Source organism: Diplotaxodon limnothrissa, linkage group LG12 (assembly GCF_057381915.1).
Source record: "Diplotaxodon limnothrissa isolate DT_005_m linkage group LG12, D_limnothrissa_male_GT1.1, whole genome shotgun sequence".
Lineage (NCBI taxonomy): Eukaryota > Metazoa > Chordata > Actinopteri > Cichliformes > Cichlidae > Diplotaxodon > Diplotaxodon limnothrissa.
The window spans coordinates 30,341,073-30,368,741 of record NC_140607.1 but is presented as its reverse complement, the minus strand read 5'-3'; the positions used below and the strand labels follow the sequence as shown (position 1 = coordinate 30,368,741).

At 40.7% G+C, this 27,669-nt stretch overlaps 1 protein-coding gene across 2 annotated transcripts in view; it reads right to left on the bottom strand.

Moving 5' to 3' along the window:
* Window positions 1–23,397, bottom strand: part of LOC146621593 (transmembrane protein 132C) — a 301,943-nt gene extending 278,546 nt beyond the window's left edge. For both annotated transcript variants that reach the window (XM_085367471.1, XM_085367472.1), the window contains exon 1: window positions 23,316–23,397. In XM_085367471.1, the coding sequence (XP_085223597.1) occupies window positions 23,316–23,397 (82 nt within the window). The remainder of the gene's footprint in view (window positions 1–23,315) is intronic.
* Between the last annotated feature and the right edge of the window lie 4,272 nt (window positions 23,398–27,669).

Genomic DNA, 27,669 nt, shown 5'->3' with positions numbered 1-27,669 from the left:
GGAATATAAAAGTTGCAACAGTGGACAAACTGAGGGAGAAGAAAAAAGCTGTATGTAGGGCAGGAGAGTGAGGAGGGAAGAAAGGAGGTGCATATGGAGGGATCCTCCTCTCCTCCAGCAATGAGCAGGGAATGAACAGCTGCCCGGCAGAGGAGAGGGGAGAAAATGTATAACGACGCAAAGAGAGAGGCAGTGAGCTGTTAAGTGTGTTACTCAGGACGAGCAAGAAAAACAGAGATATTTTTAATGCGCTTATTTCAATTACACCAACCTGTGAAAAAATACTGATGAATCATGTTCTCAGAAAACACATTACAGCCGGCGTATGTGTTTCTTTCTGGGCTTTAACGTAACATTTTAAACTAAGCAGAAGGGCAATGAGATAGTCTAAGGTGAAAGTAAGCAGAAAGCATGAGATCAGACGGTAGAACCACAGGCTCAGTCTGGTGCCCCGCAGAGCAATACTTACAACATAATCCTTCAGTGGTCTATCGATATGTATATGTCACATTTAGAGTCATTAATTCGAAGGAAGGGCGAACAGGAACGGTTTGGGTTTTTTTGTTTTTTTAAAGAGGAGGGCCAGAGTTCAACCCCTCCTGCTAGACTTAGATCTCCAGCTGAATCCTTATCAGCTATTACTACATCTGATCCTGACCTCTGAGAGAAAAGAGAAACAGAAAACCAGATGGTACATTTTTAAGACCGTTAGCTCAGCTTTATAAATCCTGCCTCTCGGTATTCACTAGCATAACTTTGTGTTATTATAAAACTAATATTACCAAGTAGAAGCTTTTAAAAAGTTGGAATTTTAAGCCACGTATAGCTTGGATAAATTATTATATTTGGAGGTTTGTGGCAAACGTGGGTGCACCAATAAAATTCATTCTGACTTATGCCAATCACCTACGTTTTTTTCCTGGATGGATGTTTCTTCTTTTCATTCATGCATGTTTAGAGTAATGGAAGAGACGTATGCCGACAGATAGAAGAGGTGCACAAAGTGAGAGAGAGGTGGTGATGTCTCCACAGCTGCAGATAGAGAAGAATTGTGAAAGGATGGAGAGGAGAAAGGTAGAACAGTGGAGTGATAGAGAGGTGGAGGTGGGAGTCCTTATCAGAAAAAAGCAGACGCCTTTATCTCCCCGCCCTCCAGACACACACACACACACACACACACACACACACACACACACACACACACAGAGAGAGAGAGAGAGAGAGAAACATACCACTGACTGCCCACACAAGCACACATGGACACATAACTACACACCCAAAGGTACAAACACAAGCAAACAGGCATTGCCCTGTCAACAGACAACTCTATTCACATAAACATACGCTAAATGCTGACTCCATCCAGTACTATCCGTTTCTCACGGCAACCTCCCCCACGACTGAACAAAAACACACACATTTAACAACAAACACACAACTCCTACAGGTGAGCGACAGGCGCCATTTACACACGGACAGCCGTGCCCGCCTCCCCTCCAGCTGCCACGACGATGAATGCCATTAGCATCCAATAAAATGTCAGTGGGCCATGCCCAAGTAACTCATCACACACACATACATGTGCATACACACAGACACACAGTCAGAAATGTCAGAGGCCCATGCCCAGTAATGTATCTGATGGAGAGAAAAGGCAAATGTCAGCTGTTCCTCAAAATGGCAGCCAGCAGCTGTGTGGGCTATAAGGCTGTGGCTGTGGACTGATGCTGCCAGACATACGGGCAGCATATCAGTTTGAGTTGGTGTATGTGTAGCGTCGCATATCTACTTCAATGAATTGCCTCCATGTTAAACTGAGCACAGAGGGAACCAAATATTATGAGGCTTGTGGCATAAAAATCTTGCGTATTGAAATATTAGGCAAATTATTTCACATGAGCAAAAGCTTGCATGACACAAGTGGTTACTGATGGCATATATTATCCTCTTTGTTAGAACAAAGTGAAACAGAATAATGACACTTGTGAGAAGAGGAAGAAATATGAAAAGTTAGTATACCACCCTGCTTCATGCTCTTGAGGCCCTGACTTCATAACTAACTGATCAGCGCAGTAACAGCCCACTCAACAGTTCAGTAATGCAGACATCAGGGGACATAGAGATGGCATAGCAAGTAAGTAAATTCACCATGCAACACACGAGGCAGACTTTACATATTCATATATCTATACACAGCAAAGACATAAACATGCTGTTTATATTTTATAAATGATACTACTATCTAGTTTGGTTATGCTGAGCAGCTGTCTAAAGACATTTTTATGAAAGTATTTGACCTTGAAGAAGAGGCCAGAGGTCCAAAGGTACACGATATTTAGGATGGACATATATTATTTCTTAAATATTAACAAATAGCTCTATATAGCATTATTATCGTGCTGACCTACAGATCACTCTATAACCTTAGAGAGCTCAGAGGTTAAATGTGACATGATATTTTAAACATTTATGTGGTACTTGCTTTGTGTTGACCATGCGCACCACACCTGTAAGAATCATAGTTTTGAAGTCATAATATTTTTTGTCAGTTTTCAACCAATAAATTATTGAGCTGCCTTTGAAGACCTTGGTGGATGTAAGCCAAATTTTTAATGGACCGTTAACATCAGCCCACAAAGTTTTATCAAAATCTATTAAAAACTTTTCGAGCTGTCATTTTTATACAAAGACTCACACACACACACACACACACACACACACACACACACACACACACACACACACACACACACGGCACCAAAAACATAACCTCAATGGTAAAGGTTAGTCTGACTTCCCAATCAAATTTTGCTGTATTAAAAGACAACAATCACGTCTTCTCTTAATTGCAATAACATGATCAAAATTTCTTGCTTGCAATGGGGATGGTTAGGTGTTCCTTTATTGTACACAAAATCTTCATCATCTGTCTCTTTACAGTGCACTTTTTCCCATCTATTACCACCAGTTTTGATGAGTTCCTCTTTTGACAGCACCCTTAAGGGGTCACCACAGTAGATCATCTGCCTCCATCTCAGCCCATCTCTGTCACACCAACCCTCTGCATGTCCACCTTCACTGCATGCACAAATCTTCTCTGTGGACTTCTTTTTTCATCCTGATTCGCAGCTCCATATTTAGCATCCTTTGTCCAATTTATCCACTATCCCACCTGTGCTCATATCCAAACCATCTCAGCTTTTCCTTTGTAACGTTGTCTTTAAAACGCTCAACATGAGCTGTCCCTCTGATGTACTCATTTCTACTCTTGTGCATCCTGCCCATATCAGACAACACAAGACAGAAATCCAACCACTAATCATCAGCGACGACTGTGTGGAGAGGGTGGCAGACTTCCGCTTCTTGGGAGTCAGCATAGAGGGAAACCTATCCTGGAGTGTGAATACCTCTGAGCTACTGAAAAAGACACAACAGAGACTGTACTTTCTGAGAGTGCTTAGGAAGAACAACATCACACAGAGACTGCTGGTGTCTTTCTACAGAGCCTCCATCGAAAGCATACTAACGTACTGCATAGGCATATGGTACGCTAGCTGCACAGTGGCTCAGAGGAAAGCACTCCAGGGAGTAATCAACGCTGCCCAAAGGACAATCGGCTGCCCTCTCCTCAAACTGAAAGACCTACACAGTTCCCGCTGCCTCAAAAGAGCCCATAACATCATAAAGGACACCTCACACCCTGGACACTCCATGTTCGAACTGCTGCCTTCAGGTAAACGGTATAGAACAACATACACAAGGACTAACAGACTCAAACACAGTTTCTACCCAATTGCAATATCATGTCTCAATGCTACTAAAAGTAGATGACTTTCATTGCCCCTGTTGTCATTTGTGCCCTTGATGTTGGAATGCTTTCAGACATGTTTTGTTGGATGCGCTAACAAATTGATTGAGTGATTGATTGTTTGAGTGATATATCAACTAGGTCGTATGTTGAGTGTCTGTATGGGGCCTTAGGCCTGGATTGCTTGGGTGTATCTACGGTATGAGAATACTGTATTTTATATGTATTTCTATCTTTTATATCCTATCATTATAGTTTTTAAGTATTTAATTATAGTTTTTAAGTATTTATCTTTTGTGATGTTGCACTGACCAGAGACATCTTTCAATTTCATTGTACCTGTGACAATGACAATAAAGAATATTCATTCATTATTCATTCATATTCATTCATTCATTCATCAGCTAGTTTTCTCCCTTTACCAGTCAGAATCCCTAGATTTAAGTTCCTACTCTCACCCCCCAAACTCCTGCCTTTCGCTCCCTCTCCTGACCTTCTAACATGCCTTCCCCTTTTCCTTTATCTTCGGCCAACACTATCACAGTTTCCAACAGCACACTGTTAGCCAACAGCACTGGAAGCGGCCATTGTTAACCCGGGACCTGACCGATCCAGTATGGAAATTACTTTCTTTATAATCAGCGTGTTTATATTCGGCCAAGATTTTACACATGCCCTTCCTGAAACAACACTCTCTATTTATCCAGGCTTGTGACCGGCAATAGGAGTACACTGGCTTAAACTTTCCCAGAATAAAATAAAACAAACTATCTTGACACAGATTCTGCAGTTCGTGCCATCTAAGAGTCATTCAAAAATGTTGGCTGTCAGCTGGGGGTTGTTGGTTTCTACTAATATTTCCTTATTAGTGGAAAACAATGTCTCACAGAGACTGTCAGCAGCTGGCCCTTCTTCATATTGTAACAGATTCAACAGGTCAGTAAGGGTTTCAAACAAAGAATAAATGATAAAATAATAAAAAGTGATACATGTTCTTTCTTATCCAACGTGTTTTCATCCCTGCCGTTCTCTTGCACTCTGCTGGCATTGGACACAAGCACACGGTGTCCTCTGTGGCTTGGCACGTTGGCCATGGCAATATTAGATGTCAACAGTTAATATTTGTGCTTGAAAGAGAGGTAAACTCTGCATAAGATGAGAGGAGGGTAACTCTGGCATAAATTATTTCTTATTTTTATTTGATTTTATTTTAGGAGACAGCAGCTCTTGTCCATTTTTGAGAGCTCTGGACATTTCACTGTGTTCTGCTTTTTTCACTTCTTTTGTGTAAATTTTTTATTCATTTTTTCCATTTGCTGTTTGCTTTTAAGCACCAAAATACTAACTTAAGTTTAAAAACACGTTATTTTGTGAAGATTTACATATCCTATCTGTGCATATTTGTGCTATAAAGTAGGCAGTGAATTTAAATGAGACAGACTGTAGTACTTGAGATATCATCAGAATGAGAACGACTTAGCTTTACTTGGCTAAATATGGCCTAATGTTTCACTGAGCAGGTATTTAAAAGGTTTTTCCCCAAACCACAAATTTCAAATATTGTGTAAACTGTGTAACTTCTCCCTACTGGTATTTTAAACCATTTTCATCTGAAAGTAATGTAAACATGTAAACAACAAATGCCATATACCTAATAACAGCATTACTTATATGGCATATAACAAACATATGGCAAGTGGTTTTGCCTTTTGTAATGTGCAGCCTTTGCGAATATTGTTTTTATATTTGCCATTACCCTCCACTTCTCTGATTACTGTCCACTAATGACTATCTAGTTACCAGATTATTCACTGCAGCAACAAAGCTAAAAAGTGAGAAAAGTTGAATCGTCTTTTGGACAGTGCTTAAACACAGTAGGAGTTCAGCAGCACTGTAGTAAAAATTGGAACACCGACAATTGCTTTGTATGCAATCAGTCACAGTCACTATTTGAAAACTGCATTTACGCACAATTTGAAAATAAATGATGTTGTTGATGGGGCTGGAATCCAAAGAGGAGCTTCATTATAAATGAACTCCTCATGAGTCCCCAAAAACTCCACAGTTTTTGGGGACAGAGGGGGGAAAACAGAGGGAGAAAACTTTTCTCCCATTCATCAGCCACACGAACGGATGGATAGAGGGATGAAAGTTGTGTGATCCCTGGCCAAGCCTTTCTCCATCCGCCCTCCAACCCCCTATGCAGAAATCTCAGCAGCAGCCACTGGCAACGTTCACCCAAGGTCAGAAGGACAAAGTCAGGGGTAGAGGAGAGGAAGAGAGACCAGAGAACGCGTGTATCTGTGTCTGCTGGTTGGAGGGAGTGTGTGCTTTGTGTGCAATGGGCAGTGTGTTCATGCCAGTGTGTTTGTGTTAAGGCATAAGGGGTTTAAGATAAGGTATAAAGGTGCGTTCATGTGACTGTGTTTTTGTGGGTACAAAGCACAGGGGGACATGTAATAACTTCTACAAGTCCTGTAGCTTGGTGTGTGTGTGTGTGTGTGTGTTTGTGTGTGTGTGAGAGAGAGAGAGAGAGACAAAGAGAGGAATAAAGATGGCTGCTGACTGTGCCACAACTCAGCAGGCTGGGCAACATGACGATAAGTAATCGCCTCTGAACCACTGCACTAATGAGCAAATGCACAAGTACACACACATACACACAAATGGGCAGAAATTCGCACCAACCATACTATCTCACGCACCATGGTCGTCACTGTTTATACCTGTTGGAACAGACTAAACTATTTCACAAAAACGGCCTCAAATATATCTTGTATCAGATGACATGAACACACTCTCAGTTAACTTCCATACACAGAAGCAGATGGCCACACTCATGGAACATTATACAGTGTGTCTAATCCACAGCAGTCTTGTGTGCATTGGCTTTAGCGAGTGATCCATCAGGAACCCTGCTGCCATGCAGAGGTCAAACCCATCAACCCCAGAGACCGCTGCCAGGACAATGCGCACTTCAGCCAAGAACCAATCACAACAAGTCCTGCATGCCTCAAAGCACAACATAGATCAACCCAATACAGGACAGGATGGAGTCTGAACTAAGTTTCAGTCCAAGCTTATGTAATACAGTGCTGCATAATGTGTGAAATTTATGTAAAGTTGTTCGGCCATTTATTATTTGGTCACCTAGAACCACACAACTACTCTTTTGGGAATTTGAGTAAGCTATTAACCACAAGCGATCTTTGTATAAACAGTTCATTACTTGAGATAGCAATAAATTGGCAGTATAGAAAACAGACTTATTTATTTTCTCCTAACTTCTGCCCTCTCCCAAGCTGCCGTTCACTCCTTAACAATTCCCCCACTGTTTTCCAAAATGGCTTCCCCCAACATATCCTCGATTGTACATTGAACGTGTTTGTTATGTAATCCCTGTGACCTCCGTATCCTCTCACCTTTTCTCCCACCACTCTTCCCTCCCTCTTCTTTTTCTCCTCAGTGCCTTTGGGTAAACATTTGTCAGTGTAACACAAGTGTCTCAGGTAAAGATATGCAGATTAACTTTAACTCGTTTGCATAACGAGCCCTCAATAGAAACGTATTAAATGATTTTGCTCAAACTCAACTGTGTTTCAGGGAGAGGGGCCAGAGTGGCATTCCAACCCATCGTTTCATGAAGAATTCAAAGAAAATTGTGCCTGTTGACACTTTCTATAATTGTACCCCTATATTAGAATACACACAAAAAAGCAAGTCCAACTACAGAAATGACTGAGCAAGACAGTTACATAAAAAATTATTTATTGCGTCTCCTTCATATTATCTCATTATCTCATTTATGCCTGAAAATTCGACCACAATGCCTGAAAATTAGTTATGTACACCACTAACTTACAAGATTAAATACACTTAGAAGGAAAAATAATGCTACCCAGACTTAATTTTTATCAGTACTATGAAAACCTGTTGTTAATTAACGCAAGCCTGAAGAGAAAAAGGGTGGACATTGAAGTTCTCCCTTTAATTTAGTCACTGTCACTTTCTTGAAGTCCAGTGCATAATTTATCCAAACAAATAGAAAAGGCTGAATGCTAAAAGACTGGCAGAAAAACCCGTATTAAAGTTAAAAGTTTAACAAGCAACAAGCAGTAGAAAGAAATTTCAGAACTTTAACAACATAAGGAATTTAAAACAACGAGGAAACTGAAATTCATGTGAGGTTGAAACAATAGGAAAATAAAAAAGGTCAGATTGGTGGTTTATAATTCTCTCCAGAAAGCCTGAACAAGACATTTTCTAGGACTGTGTAGTATTCACTAAGTATAGTCTCTTTTAGTGAGTCACTGTCTGTAATCACTAAGCTGTCACTGTGATCTTCAACAGATGCGGCTTTAATTGTTCATTTCTTAAGCGCAGCCTGATGCCAAATCTCACTGAGATGTCAGTGTTCTGGTCTAAGTAATTTTCATGCAGCAATTTTTTAGCAAAACCACTGCCATTTGTTTGCATCTTGATTAGCATGTAGGCTGCTCTGTCAATCATAGCTAATGCACAAGTAACTGTAATCTTTTACTTCAGTAAGAAATTGTTAAATTAAGACAGAGTTCAGCTAATGTTCTAAAAAGAACAGGTACATACGAAATACAAAGCTGGAGTCTCATTTGGGTAACTTTTACTTTATGAGCTTTTTTATTCAATTACTCTGTGTAGTCTTGCCACTACTCCATCTCTGAATCCCTCTCCCTAGCCTCTTAGTAGGCCTTAGGGATTGATGCCCAAAGTCCTTACAACGTCTCTCTTTGACAGGCAGAGTGCAGCCGAGTTGATCATGTTAAACATTATGCAGATGGAGTCCTGAAGCCACTGGGAGTTTTGTAAATAGTGAAAATCTCCACAGTAAAGCTGGCCTACAGGCTAAGAGAAACACTGAATGAAATATTAAATATCTTGCTGTCCCTCGCACTCAAACCACAGCTTTTTCTTCAACAAACACATCTTCTATCCCTTTGTTTTCCAGGTATGTTCATCTCCTTGTTTCTTTAACCTCTGCTCCATCTGTTTTCCCCCTTTTCTGTGACCCATAATTTGTTTGTTATTTCAACTTCAACTTACAATCCTCCTTCTTTCTCCACTTATTTACTGCTTTTCTGTTCTTCTCACCTCATCTAACTCCAATCTTACTCTCTTCCCCCCTAAAACTCTTATTTCACACTGCTAGATTTTCATCCTCTTTTCATTTCTCTCTCACTCACTCTCTTCATCTCTGCGTCCTATTTTTTCACAGCGCCCAGATCGTGGCCTGGCCCGGCCTTTTAATGTCCCCCTTTACTTCTCTCTCCCTCCCTTTTTCTCAGACTGTAGCTAATCCCATCAAGTGTTTGCAGCCGCCCTGGGCCCTGTGCTTCGTACGTCGCTTACTACATCCAAGATCAAATGAAACATCCAAGACCAAACCATCGCGCTAACCGTGAGCGCGCTAATCCGGTTCCCCGAACACACCTGCTGTTGACGATTAGTACAGCTGGACGCAGTAATGTGACATCACTGGGTGTCGTAAAAGGGGCTACGCATCGATAGTAGAAACATTGATCGGCAACCCTCTGATTGGTCGGCGAAAATGTCGACGGAGCGCGCTCGGCTCGGTATTTTTCGGCAGCAGAGCAAGAACTCTTGAGTGAGGGATTTCAGGAGTTTCAGAGTTTAATCAGAACGCAAGGGAACACTGCAAAGGCTGCAAAAGCAAGGAGCGAGGGCTGGCAGGAAGTTGCTGACAAATTAAACTCGTAAGTAATTTAATAATAACAATAATAATGGAGTGGATTGATATAGCGCTTTTCAAGGCACCCAAAGCGCTTTACAATGCCACTATTCAGTCACTCTCACATTCACACACTGGTGGAGGCAGCTACAGTTGTAGCCACAGCTGCCCTGGGGCAGACTGACAGAAGCCAGGCTGCCATATCGCGCCATCGGCCCCTCTGGCCAACACCAGTAGGCGGTAGGGTAGATTTATTATATTACACTATATTATCCAATATTATATTACATTATATTATAATATGTTATATTTTATCCTCTTTCACATTAGAGCCACGACAGGACCCACTAGAACATGGGAACAGGTAAAAGTGAAATATAAGAATATTCTACAGAATGGTAATATTTATCACTTATATTGCTTTTCGTCTCTTGGAAAGAGACCCTGGAATAATCTGTTTGTTTATAACAGCAACCAAGAAAAGGGCAGAGCAACAAAAGACAGGTGGTGGTCCTGCACCCCCTCGTCAACAAGTTGGTTAAGTAAATAATACCCTCACGGGAAAATCGATATCTCTCTATGAGCACACTGTCGCGCTGAGCTAAAGGATCCTGTCTGTCCCGCAATATACGCTGAATTCTGAGGACTCTCCTTATCAATCTTGCACCTTCCGCAATGGGTGGCTCGCGTATACGGACAGGACATGGCTGCGACAGACTTCCCAAATCCACCTTCGCTTTTATAGCCGTGGTCTCTCATCTTGATTACACGAAGTAATTTACAATTGCTACTCTGAAATATGAATTAAATCTGTAATAATCACATACATGTAATAGAATGTTAATAGTACATTTCCCTTTTTTAGGAAATGACCTGTGTGAAATCAATAAATGGATCAGGTGCTGCATTGTCTTTAGTTACATTGATGTTATTTATTTATGGTGAAACAGTGGTGGAATATCGCTGTTGCTTTCGTATGAATGACGCGGGCATACCTGCGTGGCCGCGATCTAATCCTGTTTACATAAAGTAAACCTGCTCCCCAGCAGGTTTACGCTTACGGCTCTGTTGCTATGACAGCAAGTCCCGGATGGGCTTCGGGGAACCGAACGATCCAGGATCACGCGAAATCGTCAACAATCTCATCCAGCTAACTCACTTAGCGCGGTACGAAGAACAGGCCCCTGAGCCACACATTCTAACTCTACGTACAATAACAAATAAAGAAATAAACACCTGTGAACACAAACTTATTAAAAAATGTTTGTGCAATCACACACAGGCTGTAAGGAGCTGTCCAAAAGCTATCAGCACAAACAGACAAGCACGCACATAATCACTTACATTGACATTTCATTTGAATGTCTAATTTTATATTTTACTCACTTTGTGCCTCATGCTCTTTTTAGCTCCGATGATGACCTACAGTAAAAGGGGAAATTCTTTATAACAAAAGAATACAAATTTGATTGTCCTTGATTAGTGACAACCTTGAATCTCCTTGATTAGTCCCCTGGTGTGAAAATTTGGTAAGAAGAACACTTTCAACTGTGGTGAACAACTAATTATAGAGAGACATTTCAAGTAAGTCTGTTATCTATCAGTTTAACGAGCACATTTCCCCACCCGATACAGCTGAGACAGCCGTTGACATGCCAGCTACAGGCCCACGAGCTGGTGAGGCAGCCTTATGGCATTTGCCATTCCGCATAAAGTGCTATTTACCATTTTATGTGGAGGATGTAAAGGAACAATTCACAGTCATGCAGGAAGAGAGACTGGATAGGCACAGGAGGACAATGTACCTATCAGACATAACTTTCAAAAACATCTATTTAGTGGATTCCCATTAAAAGGTCAAAACAACTCTGTCCCATCGGGGTGTGGACACTGGGTTTCCAGGGATCTCTTGTGGTTTCTAGAACTGGGATGTGTTCAGCAAACGATTTGGGGTTTAGGGGGTTATGCTGTCCTTTTTTTGGCAATTTTTTCAAGTGAGATCTGGAGAGTTTGGAAGTGAAAGTCTTCGTCTCTTTGTTCTATTATTAAAGATTTTTTAATGGAACATTATCCTAATGTGGGAAACTGATACTGTCGAAGACTGCTGTTGCCACTGGAGGGAGCTTGGTTTGCAACAACGAGGGCTGGTGATACATGTCAAATAACATGTCTGTGAATCACCAGGTTTTCATGAAGAACATTGCTATGCATTTAACAAGATGATTAATGTTATTTAGTTCATCTGTCAGTGACTATGATGTAGCTGATTCAGGTGTTGAACATTCACACAGTCTCCAAACATTTAAGGATTACGAGGATGTTGTTGCCAACTGGTGCTCTATATCCTAGATGAATTGAGCTAAACACCAGCTAATGGATATGATCCATCTAATCACGGTTTCACAACTATAATTTTCATGCCTTTAATTAAAATTGCAACTTCAAATCACTGCTGTTTAGAATACTTTGGATTACCAGTCACCTCTTGGTCGACTGTCTGGATGTGGAGCCTAAAGAGTAAAATGGAATCCAAACGTATTAGCCCAGTTCATATGTTTAAGCTCATTGAATTACCCCTTTAAGCACAAAACAACACACTCTCTCAATCTCTGTCAAACCTGCAGCACTGTTCTTGGTTTCATACACAAACACACAGCTGAAGATGGCGCTTTTTGGTCTTTTAGTCTCCCCAAGGACAAGAGTAAAACAACAGACAGGCTAATTGATTTCTGTGCCCTCTCTAAAGTGATTGTCATGCTCCACTAGCACAATGCACTTGCTTTCTCACTTTCTAGGGTTTTTTTTTCCCCACCACATGCAGTTTCAGGTTCAAAATCAATTTGGCTTGGATGAAAGTTTTCAATTTCATTAGCTTTATTAAATAGAGCACTGTTAACAAGCGGCGGTAATAGAAAATCATTTAGGCCGAGCAGCTCACACACTCTCAAAGGACTGGTTAAGAGGTACTCAAAAAGGGAGATATAGAACTGGAGAGGGAGGGAGAAAGGGAACAGGAGAAAAAAAGGGTGACACTAGGGAAAATATTGACAGGAGACAGCGCGAGAAAAAAAAGTGCAAAAGTGTGAAAAAGAAGGTGGGACAAAAAGGTGCAGAAAAGGGGAGATGATGTCTAAAACTCAGAAGCAAAAGATGATGTGATGGAGTGAGAAAGATAAGAAATAGAGAACAGTAATGACGGAAAATGCAGTGGAAGAGAGTAAGTAAAAAAGATGAATGTGACAAAGGCAGGAGAAATCTAAGACGGCTGCAGCAAAAGATAGAAAGAAACCAAAAGATAAAATGTTAGAGTGATTGATGACCTTATGGAAATGTTTAAATGAGCAAAAATTGCACTTTAAAGCCTGCGAAGAAACAGAATGCAAAGATGAAAAAGAGCAAGGAAGTCAGGGAAATTTGTCTCTTCCCCTCATGTAAGTATTGCCCCATTAAACTCCTATTATTGCTCCTCAGATGTTTGTCAGAAAATTAATGCTGTGATGAAAGAACATAAATAAACGATTAGCCATCAAAAGACTCGGGCCTGTAACAGACCACCAGCTAAATACTACCACTTCAGTGAAGGAAAAAGCGATAGGAAATCAATCACTAGAATAAGTAATACAGCAGGGGACTGCAGAGGCGAAGCAGAAATCTGACAAACTGAGAGGAGACTACGAAAGAATGATGGATTTACAGACTGGATGTTGGAAGGAAAGTAAAAGAGAAAAACAAAAATTATTGTACTGCTTCTTGCCTGCCTTATGAAAAAAGTTATTTCTAGAAAAACGTTATTGCTCCCTAAGGTAAATGTTGTTTTAGTAGTGGCACGGTGCTGCAAAAGTGCTGCAAAGAAAAACTACATACAGCTTTCTGATTGAAAACAGAAACATAGAAGGAATGCAAACATAAAAAACACAGTTAAGGTGTTAATTTCAACACTTTTTCATTTCAGTTTGCCTTCTAAAGTAGTAGCATGAAGGAGCTTTTAACACAGTATGAAATTTGAAATTAGTAAACATTATAACATAGTCAATAAAATGTCTATCAAATCCAGCCTGTTAATTACTTAAACAATGCTTCATTCAAAAACATGCAGTAAAATAAACTGATAAGCAATCCAGATTATTGACTTGCAATGTCATTTACCGTTTGCAAATGCTCCCAGAGAACTCACAGAGACGGTATTGCAAACGGTAAAGCAAAGGCTCTGATGGCACATGATTTATAATGTAATCTGTCTCTTTGTGTTTCTCTACCTTTTCTTTTCATGAGATCTCAGCAATCCAATCTACGTCACACTTTGGGGGTGCTTTACGAGGGAACCAAGGAATTCTAGCATTGGTTAAAACTTTTTTCTGTTACACTTTCACAACAGTTAGACAGCCAGCTTTTTAACAGGCAAGACAGGCAACAGACGAAGGCCATTAGAGCACTCCCAAGGGTTGAAAAACTTTACTTCGGAGCAATGGCTCAAAATGTGGCAACCACAGCAACCGCAACCCCCTCCCGCTTAAACGACCAATGGATGATCTGCAATGACATCTCAGTGAGAAACCTCTCTGGAGGAGCTCCCTCGGTATCAGCCCACTGAAGTTTATGTTATCTTTAGCAGCGATCAGACATCCTGCTATTTATGTTACTAATATAGGGATTATGTCAAAGCAAGCAACTAATTCAAGTCATGTTTTCATTTAATTATTAAGCAGTGATCAGCTAGCATTAGCTACACTTCTTAGGCGCATTTGTGGAGTAGATTTTTACAAAGAAGCACACACACACAGGACAAACTCTGCACGCCACACATCTGAATCATTGCAGTTAAAAGAACCTAGAATGCCAGTGTACTTCAAGACATACCCAATTTTTCATATCGTGATTGTATTCTACGAGCTGCAGTCAGCGTCACGGAGAAATGAAAGGCTACCTGTTCGGCTGCTCGTATTTATCATACTTTAGCACTTAATTTCCTTCAAAGCCCCAAACACGCATACAGCACATACCAATAAATTACATTCAATCAAAATTCAATGAGAGAAATGAGAGCTAATGTTAATCCATTGTTAGATTGCTCTGAGTCATTGTGTCATGGGGATAATGATCAGCCAGCTTCTCTTATGTGCACATTTTCACACTCAGAGTGTGCAGCTAATCAGCCAAGTGAAGCTAATGCAGGGGGAAATGTGTTGCTGATTAGTTCAACCTTAAACCCCAAGACATGACTTCCAGACCTACACTAATTGTCGCACACATACACACAAACAGACATGCACGCAGGAATGCACACACAAAATTAGTCCAGCTATTCATGCTAATCTGAGGGAAAATGACTTGCTCATTAGCAAGACCCTTAAACCTCTCGACAGGCCTTTGAAACCCATGCCGTCTCATGGTCACAGAGCATACACAGAAATGCAGGCTCACCAAGCACACACTGGCCTCTGCAGAGGAAGTTGGACTATTCAAAACTACTTAGGCTCATTAACTGACTTTCAATAAGTGTTGGAGTGGATTCTATTAATAGCAAAAATGTAAACAGAGCAGAATTTACCAATGACGATACAAAGTCCAGAGCTGAATTTACAGAGCGGATGCTTAAAATTTGTGCCAAATAAAATCAATTACATAAGTCCTCAAGATTTGGTGAATGGGTGATGATCTGTATTCTATCAGTACAAAAAATCAGTAGAAAAAAAAACACGTAATGTGTTTTCATTAAACAAATCCTAAATTTTTATTCCTTCTCCAGTTCAATTTAGCAGTATTACTTTCAGCGTTTACCTTCTAAATGTATACACACACACACAGACACATCTCAGAAGCCAGATTTAAGAGGTCTGGTTCTGATCTTTCCTTTTTTTTCAACTTTCTGAGGGGACAATCAGTAAGTTGTGCAAAGGATTTTAACTTCTCACTCTCTTTTCATTTCCCACACAGCTATTTCCATCAGTGTTTCCTTTGAAATGGTCTGCTGTTTTGTATGAGTCATCACACTGACTGGTTACGCTAGAAAAGAACTACTTTTGATGAAGTGTTTCCCAGCCACATCGGAAGCTAAATGTATTTTAGCTGATTCAAACAGCCACACTGAGGCCAAGAGTGACTTGACGTGCCGTCACATACTAGCAGTATCATTTACGTATAGGGAAAACAGGTGGAACACCTGCATTAGTTGTTTTGCTGTTGATAAAACAGAAATAGATGCATAAAGAAGAAAAGTTCACCACTATGAACAGAGCTGAGCAAGCACGGTTCACAGAGGGAAGCAGAAAGGGCAAGCTGCACAGTCTCCAAAGCAGCCGCCCCGAGTGAAGGATTTCCAGTCTTTTGTAGTGGCAGGTGAGCACGTTCACAGGATTCCCAGGCAGCCAATCGCCTATGTGGGTTGAGACAGTGCCATCTGCATGGACAGGGGCTGGCACAAGTCTCCCGCTAGCCAGTCGTCGGAGAGTCCTGGCACTCTTGGACTTGCTTGGAGGGAAAAGGGCGGTCTCACTCCCTCCGAGGCCCAGGGCCATAACACTTTGTTTCAACCATTTTTTAATTATAGGACCTTAATGAATGTAAGCCTCAACTTTATTTATACAGCACTAATTCACAACAACAACCACCTCCAGTTGATGTTTTATTGTCGGACAGAGATAATGCAATATTACAGAAAAAAAACCAACAATGTAAAACCCAACGATCTGAATATCCTCTATGAGCAAACACTTGGCTACAATGGAAAGGACAAACTCCCTTTTAACAAGCAGAAACCTCCAGTAGAACCAGGGTCAGGGAGGGACAGCCATGTGCCACAATTAGTTGGGGGATTAGAGTAAAGAGGAGAAAACACAACACACACTGTGGAAGAGAGTAAATGAAAGTTAACATGCAGTGGTGGTATATAATTACATGAGGATTTTAAAAAAGGAAGTAAAAGTAAGAACAAGTTCAGTGCATCATGGTGTTCCCCGCCAGCCTTATCCAACAGAGGCATAACAAAAGGATGTTCCAGAGTCACACAATTCCTCTCTAACTATACACTTTATCAAAAACAACATTCTCAAGCATAATCTTAAAAGCAGAGTGTGTGTCTGTCTCCCAAAGTTGAACTGAAAGCACTGATCTTGAGTGAATTCAAGCAGGTTTGAAGCAAGGGTTTTGTGAAATACAATCAGCAAATCTCTGGCATTACATGAATTTACCTATCATTCACATTAAAATAGACAAGCTACAAAAAAGATACATATACTAGCAACGAGATTGCACTATACTCTTTCTAACATTAATGCATGAAACTACAAACTAAGAGGCTGTAAATTTAATTATAAATGTACATTGATTCAAAGAACTGAAATAACATGCTCTAAGAATTTCCTTCTAAGCTATGACACTAATTAGTCTTAGTAATTTCATCGTTCTCTCTGCAACCTACCAAAGTATGACATCTCTGACACATACAGTACACAAATATTAATGTGAAGAGAGATGATGCTTGTCATGGTCCGGGTGTGTGCTAGTGTGTCTCCCTCCGAGCCGGCATCTCCACCCCTGGGAGGGGCCTCTGTGTTCTGCTGATTGCTCGCACCTGTGGGTAATGCAGCTGGGGACTCATAAGGCCAGCGCACTCAACCTCTCTTCGCCAGATTCTCAGCTAACCCTAGTTAGTGCAGGCCACCACTGTGATTTCGCACACTTCTTGAAAACTACCTTGTCTCATCATGTGTTTTCTTTCATAGCCACGCACCAAGTTGCCAGACACAAATCTCCGCCGAAGAGCTCCGATCCGGACGCTGGACCTCCTGACAGTCCCACGGGCTGTTCACCCGACTCACCTGCCTGCCTCCCTGCCTCAACGCCAGGTATTTCGGACCACTTACCCCTTCATGCCACTACAGACCACCCACAGCAAGTACGCAGTACTAAGGAAAATTCAGAACGACTAGCTTGCCCGTATTTCTCCCGAACCATATCTGAACGTCTGTACTCTATTTACAGTGACTCTGACCCTTGCCCCGGACCCAGTTTGACTCTCCCTCCAGCCCAATCCCCGGAACTGTTGTTTCCACTGACCAACGACCAGATTGCTTACTTAGCCCAGGCTGCTTAAAACCCCTTTGGTTTAATTGTGGCATTTAGCACTTGTTAAACTCACATTCCAGTTTCCTGATTGTGAACACTTACTGAGAAAATAAACGTTGTCACTGAAACTACTTACGTGCTGTTCGGCGCCCAGCATTTGAGTCCTTTCCCTTTTGAGGCGGCCTCGGCCGTGACAGTGCTTTGAGTTACACTGAGGAAGAAATTGTATTTAAGGTATTTTCTAGTGCTGATCTTGGCAGCGATACTCTATTTGTAATAAGACATTCTGTTGGATCTGTGTACAGTAGAGAGAAACTCTAATGACTCCTTTTTGGATATAAAAATGTTTTGTGATGTTTTTTCACATTATTCTTCATATATTGTGTTCTCAAACCCTTTGACCACTTGTATCTCTGAGAAATCAGTCTGTTCTTCTGGTCCTATTAAACAGTTCTCCCAAATTTGAAGTTCAAGAGAACCGGACAGGTAGACAGATACTGTAACCAAGAAGCCTAACGTAAAAACAATGTAATAACGTGATAGGTGTAAATATCTATACCCTTTGCATCCTTCTTGGTGAGATTTGCTGATACAGAATGAAGTGACACAAAAGGTGAATACACTCACAAGGTAAGATCCTATCTCCCTGTCTGTCACTTTCTTCGCTGAAGAGAGATGATGCTCTCGAACTCCAACAAATGAAAGATTTTTGTGAAAGGCATAAAGATGAAAACAGGAAAACAAAACAAACCTACACACTTCAGTAACATTCTAGGCTTTGGATAATTAACAAAATATTAATGAATGGTGATAAAATCAGGTTCAAAAAGGAAAAGAAAAATAAGCTTAAAGGGCATCAAGTATTCAAATATTCTTAAGCTTTTCGCTTTTGTTTCATGCTGGAAACATGACAAGACGAATAACACTTGAACCTGCCAGCTGGCAGAAGTCTGTCTATTTTTTGTGTGGTGCTGAATATTGTTGGCCCAATATATTGTAAGAAATATTCACAACTAATAGAAGGTGAAAATAAAATGTAGATATTAGTGACACGTCTTTGCTGACAACTCAAGGAACAAAACAGTGAATTAATAAAATCTTCACCCGGTATGTCTGAAGTTTCAGCAGCTTCACAAACTGGCATTTGATTAATGTTCAGCCCTACAATCTTTTCTGCTAGTGCAAAAAATATATATATATTAAATCCTATGCGTTGTTATATTGACTGATTCTGTACTTTCCGAATGACAGGCAAGTGAACGACACCAGCAGCCCTGTAGTGATTCAGTAAATCTGTAGCATGCAAGACACCTCCAAAAAAACAAAGTTAAACTCATGAATGCTGAGAAAAAGGAGGCAGTCAGTGGAGAGTGTCTCGTGTCCACTCCATCGAATACACCCCTTTTTTTGTTTTTCAGTGTCTGTGTGACCTTCTCTGTGCTCTCTCTCTCTCTCTCTCTCTGTGTGCTCTACCCTCTCACTTTCACCACGACAAAAAGGCTATATGAGCATGTGCATATGTGTATGACAGAGAGGCAAAGTGAAAAAGGCTCAAACTGAAGTGGCATGATTTTCTAACAATGTGGCGTTTAGAAGTAGCACTCACATCTCACGCTTTCTTTCCCTTCCACATATCCCCTTTTGCTTTCATGAGTAAATGTTAGAAGTTCACATTTCCTATCTCTGAAATGCCCCTTCTCTGATTTACAATCTTCTCTGTTGCTTGTTTTTCACAGAATAAGCAGCCTCTGTGTGCGGGTGTGTTTGAATGTGCTGTATATGCGTGACAGTGGCTCTGTGTGCACAGCAAAGAGTGATGCGAGTGCGTGCCTGAATGATTCAGTCGGTGAATGAAACCAACAATGAGACACAAAGAACCCAGGGAGTGAAGGCGGCATATAGAAAGGCCAAGGTGAGAAGTCCCGTGACTGTTTTTTTTATATGCAAGTGAGGTCTTTACACTGACTGCACACCAAACCATGCAGACTCTGAGTCACTATGGGGACCTCAGTGTTGGTGTCTTCTGTGACAGACTGGTCCATTCTGTTTCAATGGTTTAAGGTGTAGTTTAGCTTGTGGTTAGGTTGGGGTTAGAATTAAGGCAGTAGGGAATGCTGGGGAATTAGAGTTCCCATAGGGATAGTAAAACAAATGTGTTTGTGCATGTAGGTGTGTGTATGTGTCAGTGATTTTATGTCAGTAATTATTGATGCTCCGTATTCCATGAGTAATGGTGCGTAGTGCTGACACTCTGCTACAGGTTAACGGTGTAGCGCAAAACACGCTCAAGCACATGGGGTGAAACACACTGGGCAAAACACACACATGTACACACACATATATATACTGAACAGTGCACCCCCCCCCCCCCCCCCCCCCCCCACCCCTCCCATCTTTGACAAATAAAGTACAATCTGCCACATAGCTATTCCAGCGACTAGTGCTGGAAAGGAGCAGTTCGCTGTCATTAATGTCTGTGAAACTGTGGAGCGAGACTGATGAGATTTCCTGATTTACACTTTTTAAATGGCCCCAGTCTGGCAATTGGAAACAAGCATATTCCTTCAATACGCATCAAGAGTATAACCCAGGGCCTATGCATATACTGATATTGAAGAGTTTCAAAAAGACCAACTAAAATATTTATATTTATTAAATTCTTTTTATTTTTATTGGTGTGGGGCTGTTACAAACTCGGTGTAATAATAATTGTGCATTTGTATGATACATTACATCTGCAGTAAACTTATTTTAGTACAAATATCAGTCAGTAAGGAATAGACGACAAAACCAAATTATAAGGATTTTTTTTAAAGGAGTTTTTGATTTGACATCCCAAACTCATGAACGGTGCATAGGAAGAGTAATTTCTGTTATTTCATAGGAAAGTGGTACTGGAAGTGGATTTTTTTTCTCAGCTCATCTGTCATAGCTGTTTCAGTTTTACGACAAACGGTTACGACAAACCATAAACTAATTCAGTGAAACTGCATCAGTCGCTTTTGCAGCTAAATTTTTTTAAAAACTTTCAAACTAAGTACCAAAAAAGAAAATATCAGCCATATCTCACTGCATGAGAGGGTGTACGGCTTCTAAACCACCCACCCATGACCTCCTGCTAAGATTACAGACCTGAGACATTACCCCCAGTGACTTTTCAGCCTCTGAATCTTCCAGAACAAACTGTTTGCCTCTGAACTGGCACTTGTCAGATCCTTGGTGTTTGAACAAGCCTACAATGTCATCCTAGAGATGACCTGGATGATGAAATACCACAATGATGTAATTACAGTGAAACTGAGTGACATGAAAATAGAAATGCCAGTCATAAGGGTGACACAAACGGTGATATATTGGAAGATCGGGGTACAATAAATATCCCTAATTAGGAGGTGATGTGACATGTAATACTTAGAACAAAACAGAAAACTATCTCACATCTGAACAAAATGTCTTTCAAAGTTGTTAATTCTGGGACTGAAGTGAGGAGGTGGAAAATTGTGAAGTATTACAGATCGCAGCTACTGTATGACAGACAGCGGCATACACACAAATGCAGATGACTCAGGGCCTATGTGACTAATGGAGGGCACAGACATACACCTACTGTAAATGCGAGCATAGGCTGACACAGCCAATGTAGCAACAAATGAACAGGGAACACTTGCACCAAGGAACCACTTTGACTGTGTACTGAAACGGCAGAATGCACTGGCAGAAAGAGATAGAGTGAAGGCAAGGTTAATCTTTTGCTTTTTAAACAGCCTTAGGTGTGTTATTATTACACGATTAGAGCCAGATTTCCCCATGTGCCCAATGAAAACTGTTTAACCACAGCCGAGCTGCAGCGGACCTTAACCTGTACAGAGAGAGTGAGAGAGAAAGGGAGAGAGGGGGGAGCAATACTGACGACCATCCAAACCAGAAAAGCTGTCAAAGAGCAATGTGTACAGACAAAAGTCACAGACCGTCCATGTCCCTACACTATTTTGCGTTTCATTCCACTAAGAGAAGAAGTGAGAATGTTACAGGAGAAGAGGGGAGAAATATTTTAGATAATTTCAGTGTTTGGTTACTCAGCCGTTTTGCGGGACACAGCTGTTTTCCGGCGCGTCGACCCTTCTCGCCATCTCCAGTCCGTGCGCCTTGCGCCGCGAGCACAACGACCGCCGTGCTCGGGAGCGCACAACGCAGTCACTGTTAACTGCTAAGTGAGCCGTGAGTGATCGGAGCTGATTAAAACACACAGATACGACCGCGCGCACAAACACAGAAGACACTCATAGGAAACGTGATACTAATGCCGATGATTTGTCATTTGTCTTTAAAACGGAGGCGTAAAATCGCGCCCACGCTTTAAATGCAAAATATTCTAAAGCCTCGTTCCGATTGTGCTTCTTGCTTTTTTCCCTCCTCTGAGTCAGGTGGTGTTACCTGAGCTAAATTAATAATATCTCAGCTCTATTTTACAAGTGCTCTTGAGCACGAGAGTGAAAATCCTTTGCGCACTTCGGGCGCTGTGAATAAGAACCCCCCGATGTGGATTCAGTTGATCTTATAAGACCAGTTAAACTGGAGTGTCGTGGTTTTTACGAGTCAGGTCAGATTTATAAAAAGGGGCTTTTAAGTTCTGCAAATAAGTCAGTTATTCACTTAACTGGATAATGGAGATATTAACCGCTCTCTTGTTTCTTAATGTGTCCAATTCCCGACAAAGACAGAATCTTATTATAGCTTCTTTTAACTTCAATTAACATAGGCGAGTAAGGCAATTACTAGTCGTTTTCTCTGTTCGTCGACACTCGAGTACATTTTAAAAGAAGAAAAAGGGTTGATTTTCTTTCCGTTTGAGGGACGTCGTGTCATTAAAAATCCTTTAGATCTTTTTTTCTTTTTTCAAACAAGGGACAACCTCTAGAGCTTGTTTGAAGTGTGCAGCAGAAAATGTTTGCAAACAGTCAGTGCTGATCCCGCCCCCCACTATAGAAAAGCAAGTATAGTTTTGTCCAGGAAACACTCAGGTCTTTCCTCTCAGAGAACTCAAACTGGCACATGAGCAAGTCAGCAACTAGCCAGGGTTCGCGTGTCTCAGGTGGCACCAGTTAGAATGCATCTGTCATTTGAGCTTGGACTCAATTACTTATTATTCTACACACATGAGGGGATACATGAGGCGTCAAGGTGAATACTGGCTATTCGGTTGTTATTTAGGAGACGAGAAATTGCCTTTTCTGGGAATTTCTAGGCAAGTATCGTGATGTTGGTATAACCCCCTGTCGTTGGTTACCATCTCAGTAAAAAAGCAAAAATGGTGTGAATTACTTTAACTTGGTCCAGTGTGACACTTCTAAGACACTTAAGTTATTATTAACATTGTTTCCTTGCAGGATAGCAAGCTGGGTAACTAAGTTTTGTGTTTGGTTTCTCTTCACCTCACTGTTATAGTTCAATTTCTAACCGTCTTCGGGGTATCTACTCGCCCTAGGAAACATTTTAACAAAAAGAGTTCATATAAATACAATTATAATGTATGCCTTTGTTGTAAGTACTACAAAAGTTATCAGTTTTGCCTATAATGTCGCATTTCTAAGATGACACCACAAATGAAATATCTAGATAAATAATAGCGAGCGGGAAATTCCGTTTTCCAGTCCAGAACAATGAAATAACAGTAAGTAAAGCTGGCAACAAGTTTTTGTTCGCACTTCCATTTCTTACCTTTCCACAGCAGAAGAAGAAGCAGCGTCTTCCAGAGGCGACACCCCAACGGCGCGCCTCCCTTTCTCCCGATCGTCTCCATCCCTCCAGTCGATAAAAAAAACCCCACGACTGTTCGCAATAAGGATTCAAAGGGCAATGTTTTAATTTCTATATTTCTTTCTCCTTTTGTTCCCACAGAAAGATTACTATCGCATTGGTGCCATCAATCTCATTTTCACCAAACTGCGCTCCCGCTGTGCTTGACCTAAGACACCGAGCAGATGAGATTTGGAGTAAACTATAAATCCTTCTTCAGTCAGTAATAAAGAGGAACCCCCCAATGGGCAATTCCGGTGCAAGCTGGCTTCTTTTTTAATCCGCCTCCCCCTAAAAAACTCTCTCTCCTTCAAGCCAGAACCGATGAATGAATGAAATTCCCCGTAGTGAGCTTTTTTCCACCAGTGCGCTTCTCTGCCTTATTTATCCATACGGGACGGTTAAAGCTGACGGTTAAAGCGCTGTTCTCTTTGCCTTTGTCGCAGTTTTCTTTCTTGCAAAGTTTTTAAAAAATTACCAGAGGGTCACACGAAGTCCCGAAAAAAAAAGTGCACTTCACAGTGGACTTTGAAACAGTAAAAAGCAAAGACAACTCTGTCATTTAGGGCTCGCTTAATAAATTAAAATCCAAATTTTGCTCGCTCGGCAGCAGCTCCGTCACTCTCCTTTCTTTTCCCTCTCTACCTTTCCTCCGACTATCGTCCTCTTGCTGTAAGTGTTGTCTTGTGTGTGCGCGTCTGGGTTCAACTTAAGAGTCTGTGTACACTCGTCCGTGGGATGGAGTGAGGAGAGGACAGAAGAGGAGGTCTGAAGCTTCCACCAGCCGGCAGAGGTAGGAGGAGGAAGAGGAGGAGAAGGGGGGCTAACAGCGACTGGGGCAGAGGAGGGTGAGGGATAAGGGCGGGATTTGGAGATTTGAATGACAGTAAAGTAACCAATCGAGTGTATAGAACTTTATTTAGATTTTTTCTTTTTTTTTTCCGAATTGTTTTATAAGATGCATTAATATGTTTTTTCCTTACTTTCTTAATACTGGGTCATTGTGGTAAAGAAACAAATACCCACACTGCAACAACAGGAACTCTTTAAGAGGATAGATTTTGCTGCTCTTACAATAATAATGAAAACACGGGAAAATTAGCTGCAGGTGATCTACAATAACACATCAGTGCGGAGGAAACAGGTTAAGGATATATCCAAGAATAATGGAGCTTCTGATGTTAACGAGATTAAGAAAAAAAAGTTTACAATATGAATATGTCCTATAAGAAGAGGCCTATTTCTCCGCGTTGTTTGTGTGTATTGGTCTCAGCGAATTGCGTGCACAAAGTCTCTCCCTGCATTATTCATACAAAGACACACGCTACACCTGTTCTCTCCGTAATCGATAGAAGACAACTTCGCACGAGCACCCACCTATACGCACGCACGCGCGCACCAACCACTTTAACTGGCAGCTTGCACAACTGCTGAATGTGATCCATCAAGCACCTTGTGATAAAACTCATTCACTTTATATTGATAGGATCACTGTGTGTGTGTGTGTGTGTGTGTGTGTGTGTGTGTGTGTGTGTGTGTGTGTGTGTGTGTGTGTGTGTGACAGAGGGATGAACAAGTGAGAAGAGAAAGAACATTAGGCTCTTCTTTGAGTCCGAGATGATATTTCATATGGCAGCATCCCTGGTTCCCTTTGTCAGCTAAACGTGTAAAAGCTAAAGAGATGACATTGTGACTTATTGAATTGCAAATCAGTCAGGGAGAGGATGGGAGGATTTCCGGAGACGGAGATAGTCCTACGTGAGCCTTACTGCCTCTCTGCCTGTCTATCTGCTTGTCTGTCCAGCGACACGGCAATACGCTAAGGAGGAGCGACAGCCCCCCCTAGTGTCGCATTTAAAGAAGAAAGTCCAAGTGGCAGACCCCGCTGTCCATTCATCATTAACCTGTCTTTAATTAGCAGTGGGCCTACATGTGATTATCACTGAAGAAGCCCTGCTGCTGATGTAAAATATCGCTCTGTCACTTCTGTCTGTTCCTTTCACAGTGCTTACCCATGTGTGCTTCATTGATCCGACATGCTGTTTCTCCACTTGTCCTTTTCCTTGCTCCCTCACTTTAACCAAACACATTTTTCTGGCCTCTCAGTCACAAGGCAGTAACATCCACAGCATTCAAGCAACTGCCAACCCAGCTACATTATAGTGCAGAACTGAATCAGTGCATTTTAAATTATTGTTATAGTGTCAAGTTATGTTTTTTTTTTCAGCTAAACTATGCATCTTGGGGCTACAGCTAAAGCAAATAATTAGTTCAGTAAGCATATGGTAGAAACAAGTAATATTTTTTACAATATTAATGTCTGGATACCAGTGAGGCCCCCACTGGTTGTAGAAAGTAAATTTGATACTGATTAATAAATTCAGATGTGACAAAAAATCTGTCTAAAAAAATCATCCTGTAGAAATAACAAAAGATAGATCATCTTAGTGTGTTCTGATTAAAAAACACAGCCACACAGGGTAATTTGAGAGCAAATAAATACTTTTCTTTTCTCCTTCATTTCAGTTGTCACTATTACAAATAAAATCTAGGAACGGAAGGAAATATTCACTAAAAGGAAGGCATTCATCACCAAGACTGCACTGTAATTATTAAGGGTAATTACTAACTAACTATAATTCAACAGCTGATTGCAAAAATGTGGTACTATAGTAAAACAATGCAATGATTTGCAAACCACCTAAACACTACAATTATTTGTGATATATATATATATATATATATATATATATATATATATATATATATATATATATATATATATATATATATATATGGAGAGAGAGAGAGAGAGAGAGAGAGAGAGAGAGAGAGAGAGAGAGAGAGAGAGAGAGAACCATAAGGATGGTTAAAAATGTCCTCATCATTCTAAGAACTCCATTTCTCCGTGTAAAATTACAAACATTTTATCATGGCCAGTACAGTATATGAGTACTAATGACTGTTGTCTTCAGGTTGTTAGGTAGCACTGTACTAAGCAGCTTTAGCCTTACCTACTGTTTCTCTCCATCTGCAAGCCACTTTGCAACCCACCTCATCTCTAACTCTTCCTTTTTATCATGTTTCTTTTGCTGTTGATGGTAGATCTTTTTTGTGCTGGGGGTTTCGCTGCTCATCTCCCAACTGCTTTCCATGTATATAAAATGGAAGATCACAGAGAAGTGCTCCACCATAAAAGAGACATAGCTCAAAAATAAAGTTATCATATTATTAAAATAATCGTGTTTTGGCAATACTAGTTTTGACTTAACTCAAATTTGAAATTATTGTTGGAAATCGTGGACTGAATGCTTAGCAAATTAAACCAGTATTTTTAAAACAGTTTTTCTAAACTGGTGTCCTGAGGAAACACTTTAAAGGGTATGCCTTTCCTGGCTTCCTCCTCTTATACTGTTGGGTTAGGTAAATGAGTTATCTCATATACAAAAATGGAAGTACGGCAGGATGCCGTAGTGAACAAGGTTCATTGCCTTTATTGTGACAAGGTTTGCTTATTTCAACAAGACAAAGTCAGCCCAAATTCTACACATATTACAGCAACAGAGTTCAGATGCCAAGGCCCTTCAGCCATTAGAAACATTTGGTTGCATTATGAAACAAAAGAGAGCCAAAGAGGCAATGTACTGTTGAGCAGATTAAATTTTGTTTCAAGCACTGGAAAGGTTTTGCTTTCAAAAGTACAGCAATTGGTTTGCTCACTATTACAGTTTCATTAAAATAAGAGTATCTGCAATACAGTGGTAAAATGGACTATGGTAGAAAACATGCTGCTGTCGCAACTCTTGTGAATCCTGGACAAAATTCAAAATTAGCATACTTTTTTAGTGGGGTATCTCTCAGTCAAATTTCTGGATTATAGAAATCCCACATTTAATCCTAAACACTTTTTTCCATTCAATGGATTTACAATACATACAATATATTGCCAAAAGTGTTCACTTACCCATCCAAATAATTGATTGCACATTGCATTGTGTTCCAATCACTTCCTGGCCATACATATATAAAATCAATACCTAGACAAACAGACTGCTTCTACAAATACTTTTGAAAGAACAGGCCACTCTCAGGAGCGCAGTGAATTTCATCTTGGTACGGTGATAGGATGCTACCTGTGCCCAGAATCCAATTAACTTTCCTCACTACTAAATATTCCAAAGTCCACTGTTAGTGATATCAAAACAAAATGAAAGTGACTGTAATAACAGCAGTCATTACAGGCACAAAGTGATAGTTGACACTGACCCAAATAGAG